This window comes from Cynocephalus volans, chromosome 6, assembly GCF_027409185.1.
Source record: "Cynocephalus volans isolate mCynVol1 chromosome 6, mCynVol1.pri, whole genome shotgun sequence".
NCBI classification, from domain to species: domain Eukaryota; kingdom Metazoa; phylum Chordata; class Mammalia; order Dermoptera; family Cynocephalidae; genus Cynocephalus; species Cynocephalus volans.
In genome coordinates this window covers 159,034,104-159,048,970 of record NC_084465.1, presented here as the reverse complement: position 1 = coordinate 159,048,970, position 14,867 = coordinate 159,034,104, and the positions used below count along the sequence as shown (strand labels likewise).

General features: G+C 52.2%; 1 protein-coding gene across 2 annotated transcripts in view; it reads left to right on the top strand.

Moving 5' to 3' along the window:
• The window catches only part of BICD2 (BICD cargo adaptor 2), a 45,127-nt gene that overhangs the window by 18,404 nt on the left and 11,856 nt on the right, over positions 1-14,867 (top strand). For both annotated transcript variants that reach the window (XM_063098900.1, XM_063098899.1), the window contains exon 2: positions 8,938-9,150. In XM_063098900.1, coding sequence (XP_062954970.1) covers positions 8,938-9,150 — 213 coding nt within the window. The remainder of the gene's footprint in view (positions 1-8,937; positions 9,151-14,867) is intronic.

Genomic DNA, 14,867 nt, shown 5'->3' with positions numbered 1-14,867 from the left:
CCAGGGGTGTCCACGAACTCCCCCCACCAAGCCCATCCCCGGTTGCAGGAGCAGATAAGGAGCAGACAGGCTCAGACGGGCAACTAGTGGGACTTGGGAATTCCTGGGATGCCCAGGCCCTGCTGTTCCCGAGCGTCTGGGCCCACCCTGATGCAGGCGTGGTAACCATTCAGGGATGAATGTGGGACCAGCTGGCTATGGGTGGGCAGTGCTGGATCAGCCCAGACAAAGGAGATGAAGATCCCAGCTTTGTTGTGGAAACTGCTTCCTGGAACAAGTCCTGCCTCATTGGAATGCTGAGGCTGACTCTCGTGGCTTGGCAAGTGTGGTGCCTGCTGCATCAGATGGCCAAACTGGTTTAGGAAGAAAGAGAATTCCCTGGGACAGCCCTGCCTGGAGGCCTGCTTCCCTGCCCTGTTGGTGTAGGCCTTCTCCAGGGAGCCAGCCCCAGTGGACAGTCCAGGGAAAGAGGGGTTGTTCTGAGTCTCGATGCAGACCTGTTTCCAAGCCCTGCATAGGTTTTTCCAGAGACTAAAAGGTCAACCTCTTCGAGCTAGGGCCGATGGCCAGCTCTCACTGTGGAGATGACTACATTGCTCTCTTGATAGAGGAAGGGAGTGGGGGCGACTTTCCTTTGTAGATGAGGCAACTATTGTCACAGAACCAGGTGGCCCACTGGCTGACTCCCATGTGCAGATAGACTGCGAGGCCACTTTGGAGCCAGTGCACAGCCTTGGTCAGGGGGCCGGCAGGGACTGGCCAACTGTGTGCCAGGTTTCCTGGGAACTGGTGGCAAGCAGTGGTCTGGGGCCACCCTTCAAGCCCATCACTCCTCGTAAATGGGTTGGTTGTGGGTAGCCCTGACCTGGTGCCTATGCTGCCTCAGCACCAGCTGGGCTTCCACACACCCAAGTGTGGGAGCACAGCCCTGTAGTCCAGTTTACACACGGTCACAGTGAGGTGAGGGCCTCTCCCAGAGTCACAGCTGGCCAGTGGCAGAGCCAAGACATGGACCTGGGCAGCTCTAGTTATGCTCATACCTGTTTGCTCTTCTGCCCTGTGCTGGGAAGTGCTCAGAGCAGGGGGACCTCAGCAAGGCTAGGGGTCTGCATGGCTGAGGAGGTAGAGGAGGGAATTCCTGTCCATTGGTTCAGAGTCCCTGGTATGAGGACCCATGTCTCCTTCTAGCCCCACTTTGTCCTGCCTCTGTTCTTTGCCCACGATGTTTCCTCCACTTGGAGCACCTCCTCATCCTCCCGGGATCTGATCAGATGCCACTGATTCCTCCTCTGGACCAGAGTCAGGGGTGCAGCCCTTCCAGCACATACTTATAGTTTTTATATAATGAACCATAGAAAGTAACACTTGAAGAGTTGTTCTGGCTGTTGGGGGCACACAGGTGATGACAGGAAGCTTTGCAGGTCCCTGAGTTGTGAGAGGATGAGAAGTGGTACCTAGACCAGGGCTCAGCAAACTGTCGCCCATGGGCCACGTCTGGCCACATCCTGGCTTTGCAAATAAAATTTGATTGGAACACAACCATCAGATGGTCAGGGATGTCCAGAAATTGAATTGCAGGAGGCATCCTGGAGTTAGTCTTAAAGCCAGAAAGATCCTGCTTTTAAACCCCAGGAAGTCCATTGTCATTGTCCTGCTTCTATTTCTGGATCTTGGCCTCAGCTTGGGGCATGGGGGTGGGGTGGAGTTGGGGCCTGGGTGAGGCTCCTTCATGCTGCCCCTGCCCCCACCCCCCCAACCCTCAGGTGACTCAGCATGTTCGCTGAGTCCTGAGTCAGGAATATGCCAACTTTGGAGGAGTTGGCCCCCTTTTGGGCATCCAGAAGGCAATGGGAGCCCTGGAGAGGAGAGCAGGGAGTGACTCCCTACAGTATTTTAAGGATTCTTTTGTCGGGGGGGGGGGGGGGGGGGGGCCGGGGAGGGCTGGTGGGGAGAGAGGCCACACAAGCTGTGGTAAGTGAACTAACTGACTAAATCCTCACAACAACGAGCTTGGGTTGGTGGCATAATTAACCTAGGTTACAGATGAGGAAATTGAGGCACAGTGTGATTGGTGCCCACCATGGTCACCCAGCCATACTGTTGCCACTTATTTCAGAGGTGGACCAACTGAGACAGCAGAGGGTGTCAGTTGCACTTCCCTAAGAAGGGGCAGGTGGGCTCTTGTGTGCTCACAGGTGTGCCTGGGGCCTGGACTGGCCTGGCCTGCCCATGCTATCCATGGGATGGGGGCATTAGGCTTATCTTTTAGACAGGACCCTTGCTGCCCTGTCCTGTCAGCCCCTGGTACCCCAGCACTGTACCATCCCACACTGTGGCCAGACTGTGCACCCTTGGCTCTGTTGTGCCTCAGTTTCTCTGCATACAAAGTAGAAGTGTGTATAGGGTGCCCCCATGGAGGTGCTAGTACAGTCTAGCACACAGGGCGTGCTCATTCAAGGCAGCTACAGTCTTGTGATCAGTTCCACAGGTGCTGTTGTCACTTAGGGATGAGATAGGTGGGCGGTTCAGCTGAGCTTTTACAGCAAGTGAGGAGGGGCCGCCCAGAGCCTGGACTGCCCTGACAGGCCCTGCAGCCTCCCATCCCCACCAGCTTCCCGTCACCGTCACTGTGGGGCTCTTGCAGTGAGACTCAGGGTCTGAGTGAGTGAGGATCATGGTGACTCTTTTTCATTGTTTCCGCCCTGCTCTGTGGATGAGGACTGGAATATCACTGTATTAGAGTTCTTGCTCCCTTCACAGTCCCTCAGGCCTGCCTCTCCCTATTCTCACCTGCCCCCTTCTGCCTCTCTGCTTGATGGGGCCCTGGGGTCTGGTTGCAGCTGCCCTTCCTGCCCAAGCCCTCTCTGTTCACTTAAACTCCCCACTGTCCCCCATTGCCTTCAGAGGTGCTCCTGCTGCTTCGCAAAAAGTCTCTCAGGACTTCCTGTCCCCACATCTTTGCTCATGCTGTTCCCTCAGCTGAGGCCACTCTTCTCACCATGTTTTGTTTTGAAATCCTGCTGCTAAAGTCCCTGTGATTTCTTCCTCCTGGACTGGAGCCTGCCCCACCTCTCCCTGCCTTCATTGGACCTTCTAGAGGCCACGCCCCTGAAGGAGGGCCCCAGGAGACACAGCTTCCCAGCCATGTCTGGCCCTGCCTCCTGTAGGCACAGATGATCACACCCTGTCTGCATGGGTGCGGCTTAACTTGAAGCCATCATTCTAGGGGGGCTGTGTGCTGGCTGGGAGCAAACATGGGCTGGGATCCCTCCCCAAGGCGCCTGGCTGGTCATGACCTCATGCCTGGGCACACCCAGCTGTGTTGGGTCTTGCTGGGCTTGGGGAGCTTTAGAGAGGTGGGCAGAGTGTGGGCTGGGAGCCTATGTCACGAAAAACATCCACCAGCAGCCAGGGCATTCCCTAGGGGAAGATTACTAAGGCTCTGCCTCCTTCTCAATCCACAAAGCCCAGATGAGTGTTGTCCTGTGATCCAGGGGGGCAGGAGCTTGGGCCTTCCACCTCCTGGTCCCCTTTCTTCCCCAGAACAGCTGGGGAACTTTATGGGAAGGGGCAGGATGGAGGCTGTATGTGGTGTCCCCTTCTCAGGCTGGATCCCAACATCAGGGTGGCCAGAAAGCCCTGCTGTGGGCAAGCAGGGGCTTACACCTTGCAGGACTCCAGCATGGGAGGTTCATGGTGAGGCAGGGAAAACTGCAAGGACAACAGGCCCACAGCTGGTGACCCCCAAGTCAGACGGTGCACACCACTCCTCTGAACGCTTCCTCAGGAGGTGACAGGAGGGGATAGCAACCTGTGAGAGGGGGAGAAGGGAGCAATTCCAGCTGCTTTAGGGGGGAGGCAGGTTTTGAGATGGACTTGTAAGACTGCATAGGACTGTGCAAGGTAGGATTACATGTGTTTTGGTCAGAACTTCAGGTGGATGACCAGGGCACTGTCTCCACCTCTGTAACCCTCAGCCTCCTGGCCTGTATGCTGGAGACAGTGACCACAGGGACAGGCTCCCTGTCTCATAGGTTCACACTCTCCAGGTTGGGGGTATGGTGCTTCAAAAACATCTGAGTTGTTTTCTTAAGCAGCTTTTTAAAGGTATAATTGAAACATAGTAAACCACATATATTTAAAGTATTCAATATAAGTTTTCATATAGGTGTATGTTCATGAGACCATCAGCATAACCAAAAGAGTGAACATGTCCCTCACCTCACATGTTTCCTCATTCCTCACCTCCCATCCCCAGGGGATCATGATATAGATTAGTTTGCTTTCTTTTTTTAAAAATTATAGCCATCCTAATGGATGCGAGGTGCTATCTCATTGTGATTTTGGTTTGCATTTCCCTAATGGCTAATGATGTTTAGCATCTTTTCTTGTGCATGTTAGCCATTTGTATATCTTCTTTGGAGAAATGTGTTCAAGCCTTTTGTCCATTTTTAGTTAGGTTGTTTGGCTTTTTATTGTTGAATTGTAAGAGTTCTTTTTGTATTATGGATACTAGAGCCTTATCACATATAAGATCTGAAAGTCTTTTCTCCTATTGTGTAAGTTATCTTTTTACTCAATAATGTCCTTTGATGTATGAAGTTTTTAATTTTGTTGAACTCCAATTTATCTATTTTTTGTTGTTGCTTGTGCTTTTTGTGTCCTAACAGAGAATACATTGCCAAATCCATGATCATGAATATTTATCTCTCTGTTTTCTTCTGAGAGTTTTATAATTTTAGTTCTTTAGTTAGGTCTTTGATCCATTTTGAGTCAATTTTTGTATATAGTGTGAGGTAGGGGTTCAACTTTATTATTTTGCATCCACTTATCCCAGTATCATTTGTTGAAAAATAATTCTTTTACCACTGAATTATTTTTGTGTTCTTGTCAAAATTTAATTGACCACTTATACGAGGATTTATCTCTGGACTTTATTCTGTTCTATTGGTCTTCTATGTCTGTCCTTATGCCAGTACCACACTGTTTTGATAACTGTAGCTTTGTATTGTTTTGACATTGGAAAATGAGTCCTCCAACTTTATTCTTTTTCTATGTTGTTTCAGCTATTCTAGGCCCTCTACAATTCCATATCAATTTGAAAATTGGTTTATTTCTGCAAAAAAAGACCTTTGGAATTTTGATAGGGATTAGAATCTCAATTATCTTTTAAAGAGATGTAAATAATTTTTTTTTTAAGTCTCATATTTACCCATATAGTTGCCATTTCTGGTGCTTTTCATTCTTCCTTGTTGATCTAGATTTCCAACTGGTATCATTTTTCTTCTGCCCAAAGGATTTTATTTAACTTATCTTGTAATGCAGGTCTGCTCTTGATAAATTCTTTCAGTTTTTGTATGTCTAAGTCTTTATTTCACCTTTATCTGTGAACAATTTTCACTGGGTACACTGTTCTAGTTAACAGTTTTTGTTTGTTTATTTTTTAAAGATGTTTCTTCACTGTCTTCTGGCTTGTCAGAGAAATCTGCTGTCATCCTTATCTTTGTTCCTCCATACATCATGTATCCTTTTTCCTCTGGCTAATTTTAATATTTTTGCTGCATCATTGGTTTTAAGCAATTTTATGTTATGCCTTGGTGTAGTTTTCTTCATATTTCTTGTGCTTGGGGTTTATGAGCTGCTAGTATTAGTGGGTTTATAGCTTTCTCCAACTTTAGAAAATCTTCAGCTGTTACATGTTCAAATATTTTTTCTATCCTTCCCTCTTCCTCTACTTTGGGGACTCCAGTTACCCACATATTAGGCTTTTTGAAATTGTCCCACACTTCACTGGTGCTCGGTGTGGGGTTTTGTTTTAGCCTTTTTTGTCTGTGTGTTTTGTTTTGGGTAGTTTGCTGCAGCCTGGTGGTCATTGCTGGGCTGGATGCAGATGTTGGTGGGCATGGCTGAGGCTCTCAGCCCCTCATCTTTTCTTCTGCATTATGTTTCTGCTGTTAATCCTATTCAGTGTACTTTTCATCTCTAGAAGTTCAGTTTGGATCTTTTTGTATCTTCCATGTCTCTGCTTAGCATGTTCAGTCTTCCCTGTACTCCTAAACTTGTGGGCTTCAGTCCTGATACCTGATTCCACGACCCTGTGTACCTGTGTCAGGTCTGAATGCTTTCCTCCCGCTCATAGATCCTCCCCTTGTCCTTTGCATGCTCAGTGATTAGTGATTGGGTGCTAGGCTGTGCATCTCACCTGTTGGGAGATGGGTGTTTTTGTATTCCTGCATTTCTTCTCGAGCTTTCTTATGGGATGTAGTTAAGTGACTTGGAAACAGATTGATCCTTTCAGGTTTTGTCTTTAAGTTTTGGCCTGCTGTACCAGAGCAGCATTTAATCCAATCTAATTTGCTAGTCCTGGGGAGTCTTACACCTGCTGCCTGTGAATCATGAGGGTGCCCTTTGCCTGTTGGGAACACGTGCTGTTTTTGGCCTGTGTGAATGATAGGGATTGTTCCCTCCAGCCCTCTGGGTGGTCCTTTCCCTGACTTGGTGGATCCCTCTGTCTTCAGGCCTGCCTGCCTTTGCAGCTGTGTCTGCTGTCTCCTAGCCCCTCCTCTTCCCCCAGGGTCTATCAGGCCTGCCTCAGTCACCCTTTCTGTGATATGGCCAGGAAGTTTCTTCTGGACTGGGGCGGGGGTGGGGTGGGGGAGAGACATGCATTGTGGAGGGTATCTCCCCTCATCACCTCTTATACCTGGTGCCCAGTGATTTGAAAACCGCTGTTTATTATTTGTTCATATTTCTATCATTTTTCTAGATGATTTGTTGCTTTTGTTGTTTAGTTTTTCACACAGGAGGTAGAGTCGATCTCTGTAACTATCTCATCTTGGCTGGAGGTGGAAGTCTCTGTTTTGGTGTGTTTGAAAAGTCACCCAGGAGTGCTTGTGGGCCCCCGACTGGGAGCTCAGGTGAGGAGGATCCAGAGCCCAGGCCTCTGGCCTGGGCCCAAATGGTGTGTCACAGCCTTTAGCTGTCGCTCCTCAAGAAAGCCTCTTAGGAGATGTCTGTGTCCCCCCTCCAGGTTCATAGTATTCTGAGAAGTTCCTGTGCATCAAAGAGACCTGGCTGGTCTGGCATTGCCCTGCTGGCTTGCAGCTTGCAGGCCACCTCATCTGATGAGAGACTTGGGGCCCTAGGTTGGGGCTGGCTCTGTGTCTGGCTTCCCTTCATGTGGCCTGGGGTGGCCAGCCAGGATGGGACAGGTGCTGTGTACATGAAGTGATTTGTGATTTGGTCTTTCCCTGGGACCAGGATGAAGGAGAACAGAAGAGAAATCACAGAGTTGAGCTCATTTGGTTTAAAAGGAAACCAGCATCTTCCATGGAGAGGGCACTGTGTTGGTGGGCTAGGGGCAGATAATCAAGACCTAGACCCCTGGGGAAGGAGGGTGGGTGACAGACATCCACACATCCGCAGCAAAAGTGTTGGCATGAGTCTGGGGTCCCCACACATGGCCCCAGTGCCAGCTCTGGTCGTTCTTCTGTGCTGTGTTGTCCTGTGAGCCTCATTCAGAGACCTTACCTGCAACAACATGAGACACAAACACCGCATAATCATCACAGCACACATCACCACATGTCACAGCATAAGTATATCGCAGCATGCATGTCACAGCACAGGTCACCATGCATCAGAGCAAGTGTCACAGCACGTGTTGTAGCATGTGTGTCATCTTTTGGCCCAATGGGATCTCATTACTCAGACCAGACGACCCTGATTTATTTCTGCAGTCCCCTGTCAGGAGGGAAATGAGCTGCTTTCTTTGTTTTGATTTGTCAATATTAGAAACTGTCCTGCTCAGAAACATCCATGTATGTGACTTTGCACATTATCCCAGTTTTCTTGGACTGAATTCCTAGACTTAATACTAAGTAGTAAATTAATGAAAATGTTCCTTTTTCTCTCTTAAGAAAAAAAAGCCATCCATTTTCTTGCTCTTCAGTAGCTCCTGTCTTGATCTTGTTTCCTGCCATGAGCCAAGAGTCCTGTAAAGAGACAAGGTCTCCCCAAGAGCTCTGTGATGGGGCTGCCAGCAGGATGGGAGCCATTAGGGTGACACACATCGCAGGCCTGGTGTCTTCTACCATGTGGGAATCCTTTCCTGCCCTCCACCCCATGGGAGCCCTGTCCCACAGTGCTGGCCACTTGGGGTGGTGGCAGAGGGAGGGAAGGAGAAGGGAAGAGGGGTCTGCCCCTCACTGGGTGCACACGATGAAAAGCTGGTGGCTTAGGTGTTTGGGCGTGGATGGGCATGGCTGCTGACCTGTGGGTGTACTGGCAGACCTGGGCATCCTGGGCTAGGCCAACACCCCTTTCTGGCAGCATGCTGGCCTCTCCTGCTGGCTCTTATTGCTGCTGTTGTCCAGGGGCCTGGGGCTCTGACTGCCTGCCCCGGGTTTCTCCCAGAACAGGTGAAGGATGGGTTGGCACTAAGCAGTAGGGTGAGCAGGCTGTCTCTGCCTCTTCATGTGATGGCCGGCACACCTCCCTGAGCCTTGATTTCCCTATCTGGAATGAGGAGGAAGTGGAGCCTGTGGGGGCAGCGCTCGGATTCATTTCCCATCGGCTTGGCCAGGCTCCTAGCACTGCAGAACCCCCAGGTCTAGGGCCTGGCGCTTTGCCCCGCAGGAAGAGTGCTTCCATCACACATGTATGCATGGCGCCCTGTCCCTTGATCCTGCTGTTGCACATGCCGCTCCTGAAACCAGGTTTGTTTTTGTTATGGTGGAGGCACTAGCCTCGCGGGCTGCTTGAGGCACATTACATATGTGCACATGGCAGACCAGATTAAGGTCCTCCCTCCTCCCCACCCTCGACTGGTTGGTCGCTGGGCACTCCTGCAGTGTGAGTCTTGATTGTTGGCTTGGGTCTTGTTCCCTTGCTGGCCCCAGGATGCCCGTCTCATGAGCGTCTTGTCTCCCATTGTAGGCCTTCGGACAGGCACACACGAACCACAAGAAGGTGGCCGCAGATGGCGAGAGCCGGGAAGAGAGCCTGATCCAGGAGTCAGCCTCCAAGGAGCAGTACTATGTGCGGAAGGTGCTGGAGCTGCAGACGGAGCTGAAGCAGCTGCGCAATGTCCTCACCAACACACAGTCAGAGAATGAGCGCCTCACCTCGGTGGCCCAAGAGCTGAAGGAGGTGAGTGGGGGCTTATCTGTGGCCACAGCAGTGTCGTGCAGCAGACGTGCTCACACCTGTGCCTTGGGGGGGCGGCCTACTGGCCCCTAGGAGGCTTCAGCTGGAAGCCTTCCTCCTAGGCCTGTCTGCTCCACTGATCACATTCTCTGTACCTCATGTGGTGGCATAGGAACAGAGGCAGATGCAGCAGCTCCCTTTGTCAGGATTGCTTCTGTCTCACTGGTAAAGCTAATCCCCTGAACAAGCCCAGAGCAGGGAGGTGGTTAGTCATGAAGGGGTGTGGTCAGCCCCTCTTGGAGGCACAGGTCTAGTGCATGTGGGGACACTCCCTCTTACTAGATTTTTCTCCATGTCTAGGGAATATTCTGTCTTACTCAGGGCCTGTGCCTTGCATACTATGGATAAGAAAACAAACTGAGCATTCCTCAGCGACTCAAAGTGTAATGTGTGCATCTGAGAATTCGGGGGTGGGGCTACCACGACTCATCCCACTTGCCACCATAGCCTCATGTGCTCAGGGGGCACTGTCAGGGAGGGGCTGGTGGTCCCGGGCTCTGCACTGAGCTGGTGTGAGTCCAGGGTCCCCTTAGGCAGCCATGACTGAGCATAGGCTCCATGTCTGGAAATGGGACTGTAGTGTTTACCCATGAGCTTGTGAGTTTAATTTCAGAAGGAACCATCTCAGTTTTAGGCTCCTTATGGGGCAAAGGCCACAGTACTAGCACTCACCACCTGAAGCCCAGGCCCTGGAGTCATGGCGAGTTGGGGAGTCCAGAGGAGTGACATGGCCAGAGCAGGATTTGAGGAGGGTCATTGTGGGGCAGGGAGCCTATGCAGGCCGAACCAGCAGGAGGAGGAGAGCCTGGAGCGTTGGTCCCCTCCAGTGAGTGGGGACGAGAGCCTCTCTGGCTTGGGGCAGGAGACCACGGGGAGGTTGAGTGGGCACATGGGTGTCCTTCCTCCACTGACTTAGGCATGTATAACTGGGCACTGCTGGTACCTTGGTGTGTGCGGGTCCTGGGGGACAGCTGTGAGCAAAGCCTCATTCTCCTGGATGGGGGCATGTGGCAGGTGTGAGGGGCGGGCAGGTGTTTGAGGAGGATGTCTGGGCGAGCCTGAGAAGAGAATCATGCCCTGTGCTATATATCACTGAGTGTGTGTGCGTGGTAGGGCAGCACCAAGGGCAGGGAGGGGTGTCAAGGGAGAGTCCTGCAGGCATCAGTCAAGGTCCTACAGGAGGCATGGTCCAACTCAGGTTTGGTGGCCTCATGGAGAGTGGGCCATGGGGACAAAGGTGGGGCCAGAAGCTAGGGAGAGGCTTAGTTTGGGGGTGGGGGTGGGGGCAAGAGAGGTCAGTACCCTCTGAGGAAAAGTAGGGCCCCGTCATCAAGACAGGAGTGCAATAGCCACTGGGGACAGCAGGTGGAGCCACATGAACTGCAGTCCTGGCTGTGGCCTTGGTGGTCAGCCCCCAGGTTCTCGTCAGAAAGGGTGGAGATGGGAGGGGGATGAGGCTTGGGGCAGGTGGGAATGGGCTGATGCTGTCTTTGCCCCTCCCTCACTGAACCTTGAGACTTCGGCAAGGCTTCGTCTTCAGCTCCTGCTTCAGTTTCCCTATCTGTAAACAGCCTCCAAAGCCTCTCGTAGGGGGTGCCCTGCAGCTCTCTCACCCCACATTCTTCGAGTACCTGTGGGCCCCTCTTCCTCAGGAGCCCCACCCTCTGCAGTGAATATTCTCAGAGGAGCTCAGCAGAGCACAGACTGAGAGGGTGTGCTATGGTCACAGTCCCGCAGGGCTGGCAGCTATTGGCCCAGTGATCCAGGATTGAGGGCAGCAGCCCCAGGATCCAGCAACAGCAGGGAGCTTTTGCCTCCCCTAGTTTGGGGAGATTCAGGGGTTTCCGGGGCCTGGGAGGAGGTTGGCTTGGACTTAGGGTGGGCAGCCCTCAGATCCTGGAGCAGCAACCCATGATTTCATTTCCTCCCACAGGTCACTCCAGCAGGGTGGTAGGAGGGGCTGTGGCCAAGGGGAAAGCTGTGACCTCAGCCGCCTGTCTGGCCCATCTTTTCCTGAGAAGCTGCTGTAGGCTCTCTCTCCAGCCTGGCACATTGCTCCCTTTGTCTCTTCCAAGCAGAGGTCTGGGTGACCCCTCTGGCTTCTGGTTGGCCATGAGCCAGAAATGAGTTCAGCCAGTTAAAGATGCCGCAGGTCTTTGGGGGAGGCTGTCCTGCTGTTCCTGTTTGTGCTTCAGCAGGAAATCCTAGCTCTTCCTGCACACCCCTCAACCCTTCTCTTGCTCCTGAAGGTCCCCAGGTTGCTGCAGAGCTGTAGGAGCCATCTGGGTCTTTCCTTCCTGCCTACCTGGCTGGGGTGGAGGCTCCACTGCCCGTGTCTCTGGGACTGTCCATGTCTCACCCACTGCCCATCCAGGTCACACTCTGCTCCTGTCTCTTCATTACCCACTGTTTTCCTGGCTGGCGCTTCCTTGCCTGAGCCACTGTGCCAAGCTCCCCTGTGGCCCCTGGCGTGGCTGTTACCCCCCACTGCCCAAGGCTTATGACCCCATGGGTCAGAGAGGGTGCCTGAGTCTCCTGCCCGCCAGTCTTGCTGACTGTCTGAATTTGGTGATGTTCCAGGCCACATTGTACCCTTTGACCCACCACCCCTTTGCCTCCGATAGCCCCTCCCCATTTTCCTTGTCTGTGACAACTGGTTTAGGTGTGTGTCCCCCTCCACACCGCATTGCACCATGAGGACCCATGAGAAACATACTTGGTGTGTGTCAGACAGTTCTGACTGCCTCAGACCTGGTCCACTTGGTGACCCTACCAGTGTCCTGTCACGCATGAGGAAACAGGTTTGACAGGTTCTGTCAATGCCTGAGGTCACCCCACTGGTGAGGGGTGGAATGGCTCCTGGCTGCTGACCTCTGCTGTGTGTGGGACCTGCATGTGGATGGGCTCGGGCAGCTCTAGTTCTTCTGATGTTCTTTCTTGGGGTTGGGGGGGTTCTAAGGTGGGCTGGGACAGAGCTGGTCTTGTACATGCACCGAGGCCTTTTCTTGTATTTGTCCCAAGAAGGAGTGGGGTAGAGGCTGCCCTAGATGTCAGAGACAAGAGTGTCCTGGATGGATGGGGTTGGGGACTCTAAGGGGGACAGGGCAGCCAACCCTCCCAGCACACTGGCTCCTTGAGGCAGACAGTTGTCACAGTCTTCCTGCTGATGAACAGCCTGAGGTCTAGGATACTGAGGAAGGGGAGCTGAGATGTGACCTCGGGTGGTTGGCTCTGAGCCCATACAACCACCTCCGCCATCTGGGATGCCTGTTCACACACTGCGGAACTTGTCCCCCGCCCTCTGCTGGGCTGACGTCAGAGGGGCTGACCTGGGAGAAGGTGCTTACCTGGAGAAAACTGAACCCAGTGGTGACCAGTCAGAGCCTGTTTGAACCTTCGGCAGTTGGGTGTGTGCTGGGTGGAGGTGCGGAGCAGCAGGCCAAGCCCTGCTGCCACTCCTGGTGGTGGGGGGGTATGGAAGCACAGTCACCGTGGGCAGGAAGGTGCTGCCAGTGTTTGGGTCCTGCAGGATCAGCAGAGATAGTGTCCTTACTCACCATGTGCTGTTGCTGGTCCAGCATGTGACCTGGGTATGCCTCTGTTTTGGGCCTGGCAATGGTACAAAGACAGAACTCCTAGTGCCCCTTACCAGGGCCAGACTGGCAAAAGGCCTGAGGACTCATAGACGACACAGGCACTGCTACAGGAGCACAAGTCTGTCCATGTGTCTGCAGGGGACCTTGGTGCTATCAGGCATCTGCCCCAGCTGTCTGCCTCAGTCTTCGGTTGGGCAGGTCTCTGTGGAAGCTTCTGGCACCTCTCTTCCCACTGCCTGGAGGGCCTTCTTGGTCTGCTGGTCTGGACTTATAGACCTGGGGGAGCTGGTAGGGCTGAGACCCTCCCCTCAGCTTCTGCTTCACCCAGGGATCCAGCTGGGCAGCCACTTCATGTGGCACGTGTTTGAGCACCTGCTGTATGCCAGGTGCTAGAGAGTTAGCAAGGAACAAGCATGAGTTGGGGAGTTCTTTCTGGCAGATAAGTGCCCGTATCCCCAGCTGGGGTGTGGAGACCCTGCATGAGTCGGCCTACACGGCACCCCAGGCACTGCAGGACCTGCGGGGCCTTGCCCCAGTGGTGGCTGTGCTGATGCTGTTTATTCTCCCTCTGTGCCAGGACGCACGTTGCTCATTTGTCCAGTGCAAGGCTTTGGCAGCCTGTGGCCTTCTCTTCCTCCCCACATAGTGTCTCTGTTCATTCTGGTGTCAGCTTTCACCGCCTTGGGTCTCTTAATAAAAGGTTGTCTGTGTCCATTTGCTGCAGATTCTAAATACAATCTTTGCTATAAGTAGTAAGCATTTGTCAGTAGTTCTCGCTATACAATGGCCCTCTTCTCCTTTCTGTTGCTTTCCTTTTTTTCTAGGTCCTATTTCATTTTACCAACCTAACATGACCATTTTGTGTGTACTTGCATGGAATCTTGTAGTCTTGTCTGTAAAGCCTGTGTCGTTCAGATGAGCACATGAATGGGATTAGGAGAAGCCCCAGCATAAACTGAGAGGACAGTGTGACAGGAGGACAGAGCTGTGGGGCCCAGCGAGTGGACAGAGCTTCTGACCAAGGGTCCAAAAGAGCTTTGGAGCAGGGGCGGTGTTGGCCTGGGGAGCCAGACCCTTTCAGATATGTGGGGAGGCCACTTGGGCAGTGGGAACAGGAGACAGGAAAGGAACAGAGTACAAGGAGGGGATAGAGAGTTTGTAAAGGGGACAATTTTGCCCCAGGGGACGTTGCAGATGTTTGGAGACATTTTTAGTTGTCACAGTGGGTGGGGGTGGGTTGCATCTGGTGGGCAGAGGTCAGGGAGAGCTGCTAAACATCCTGTGATGTGCAGGACGCCACCACCGCAAAGAGTGATCTGACCCTGAATGTCTCTAGGGCTGAGGCTGAGGGCCTGTCCCTGTCATATGGTGTGTGCAGCCCAGGCTGAGAACTTCCAACATTCTCAACTGTTGTGTCCCCCGAGCCCTGAACTTGCCTCTCCTCATGATAATGCCTCTGACTTCTCACTGGCAACTTGGATTGGGATCATTCACACCCCATGCAACTCACCTGCTTAAAGTGTATGTAATTCAGTGGTTATCAGTAGACGCTCATGTGTGTGTACCATCAATTGTGTGTGTACACAATCAATTTTTGAACTTTTCTTCACTCCAAAAAGAAACCCTGTTACCAATCACTCCCAATCTCCTCTCTCTAGCCCCTGGCAACCACTTTCTGTGTCTCAGTTTGCCTCTTCTGTACATTTCATGTAAATAGAATCACACAATGCATGACCTCTTGTGACTGGCTTCTTTCACTCAGCAGTGTTTTCAAGGTTCATTCATGTTGTAGCATGTGTCAATATGTCATTCCTTATTATGGCTGAGTAACACTCCATTGTATAGCTAGGCTACATTTTGTTTATCCATTCACCAGTCAATGGACACTTGGGCTGCTTCCACCTTTTGGCTGTTGTGAACAGTGCTGCTGTGAACGTGGTGTACAGGTTTCTGTGTGAACACGTGGATGTGTTCATTTCTCTGGGGTAGATACTCTGTTTAGCTGTTTGAGCCTCTGCAAACTATTTGCCATAGCACTGTACCATTTAGATGCCCACCATTGGG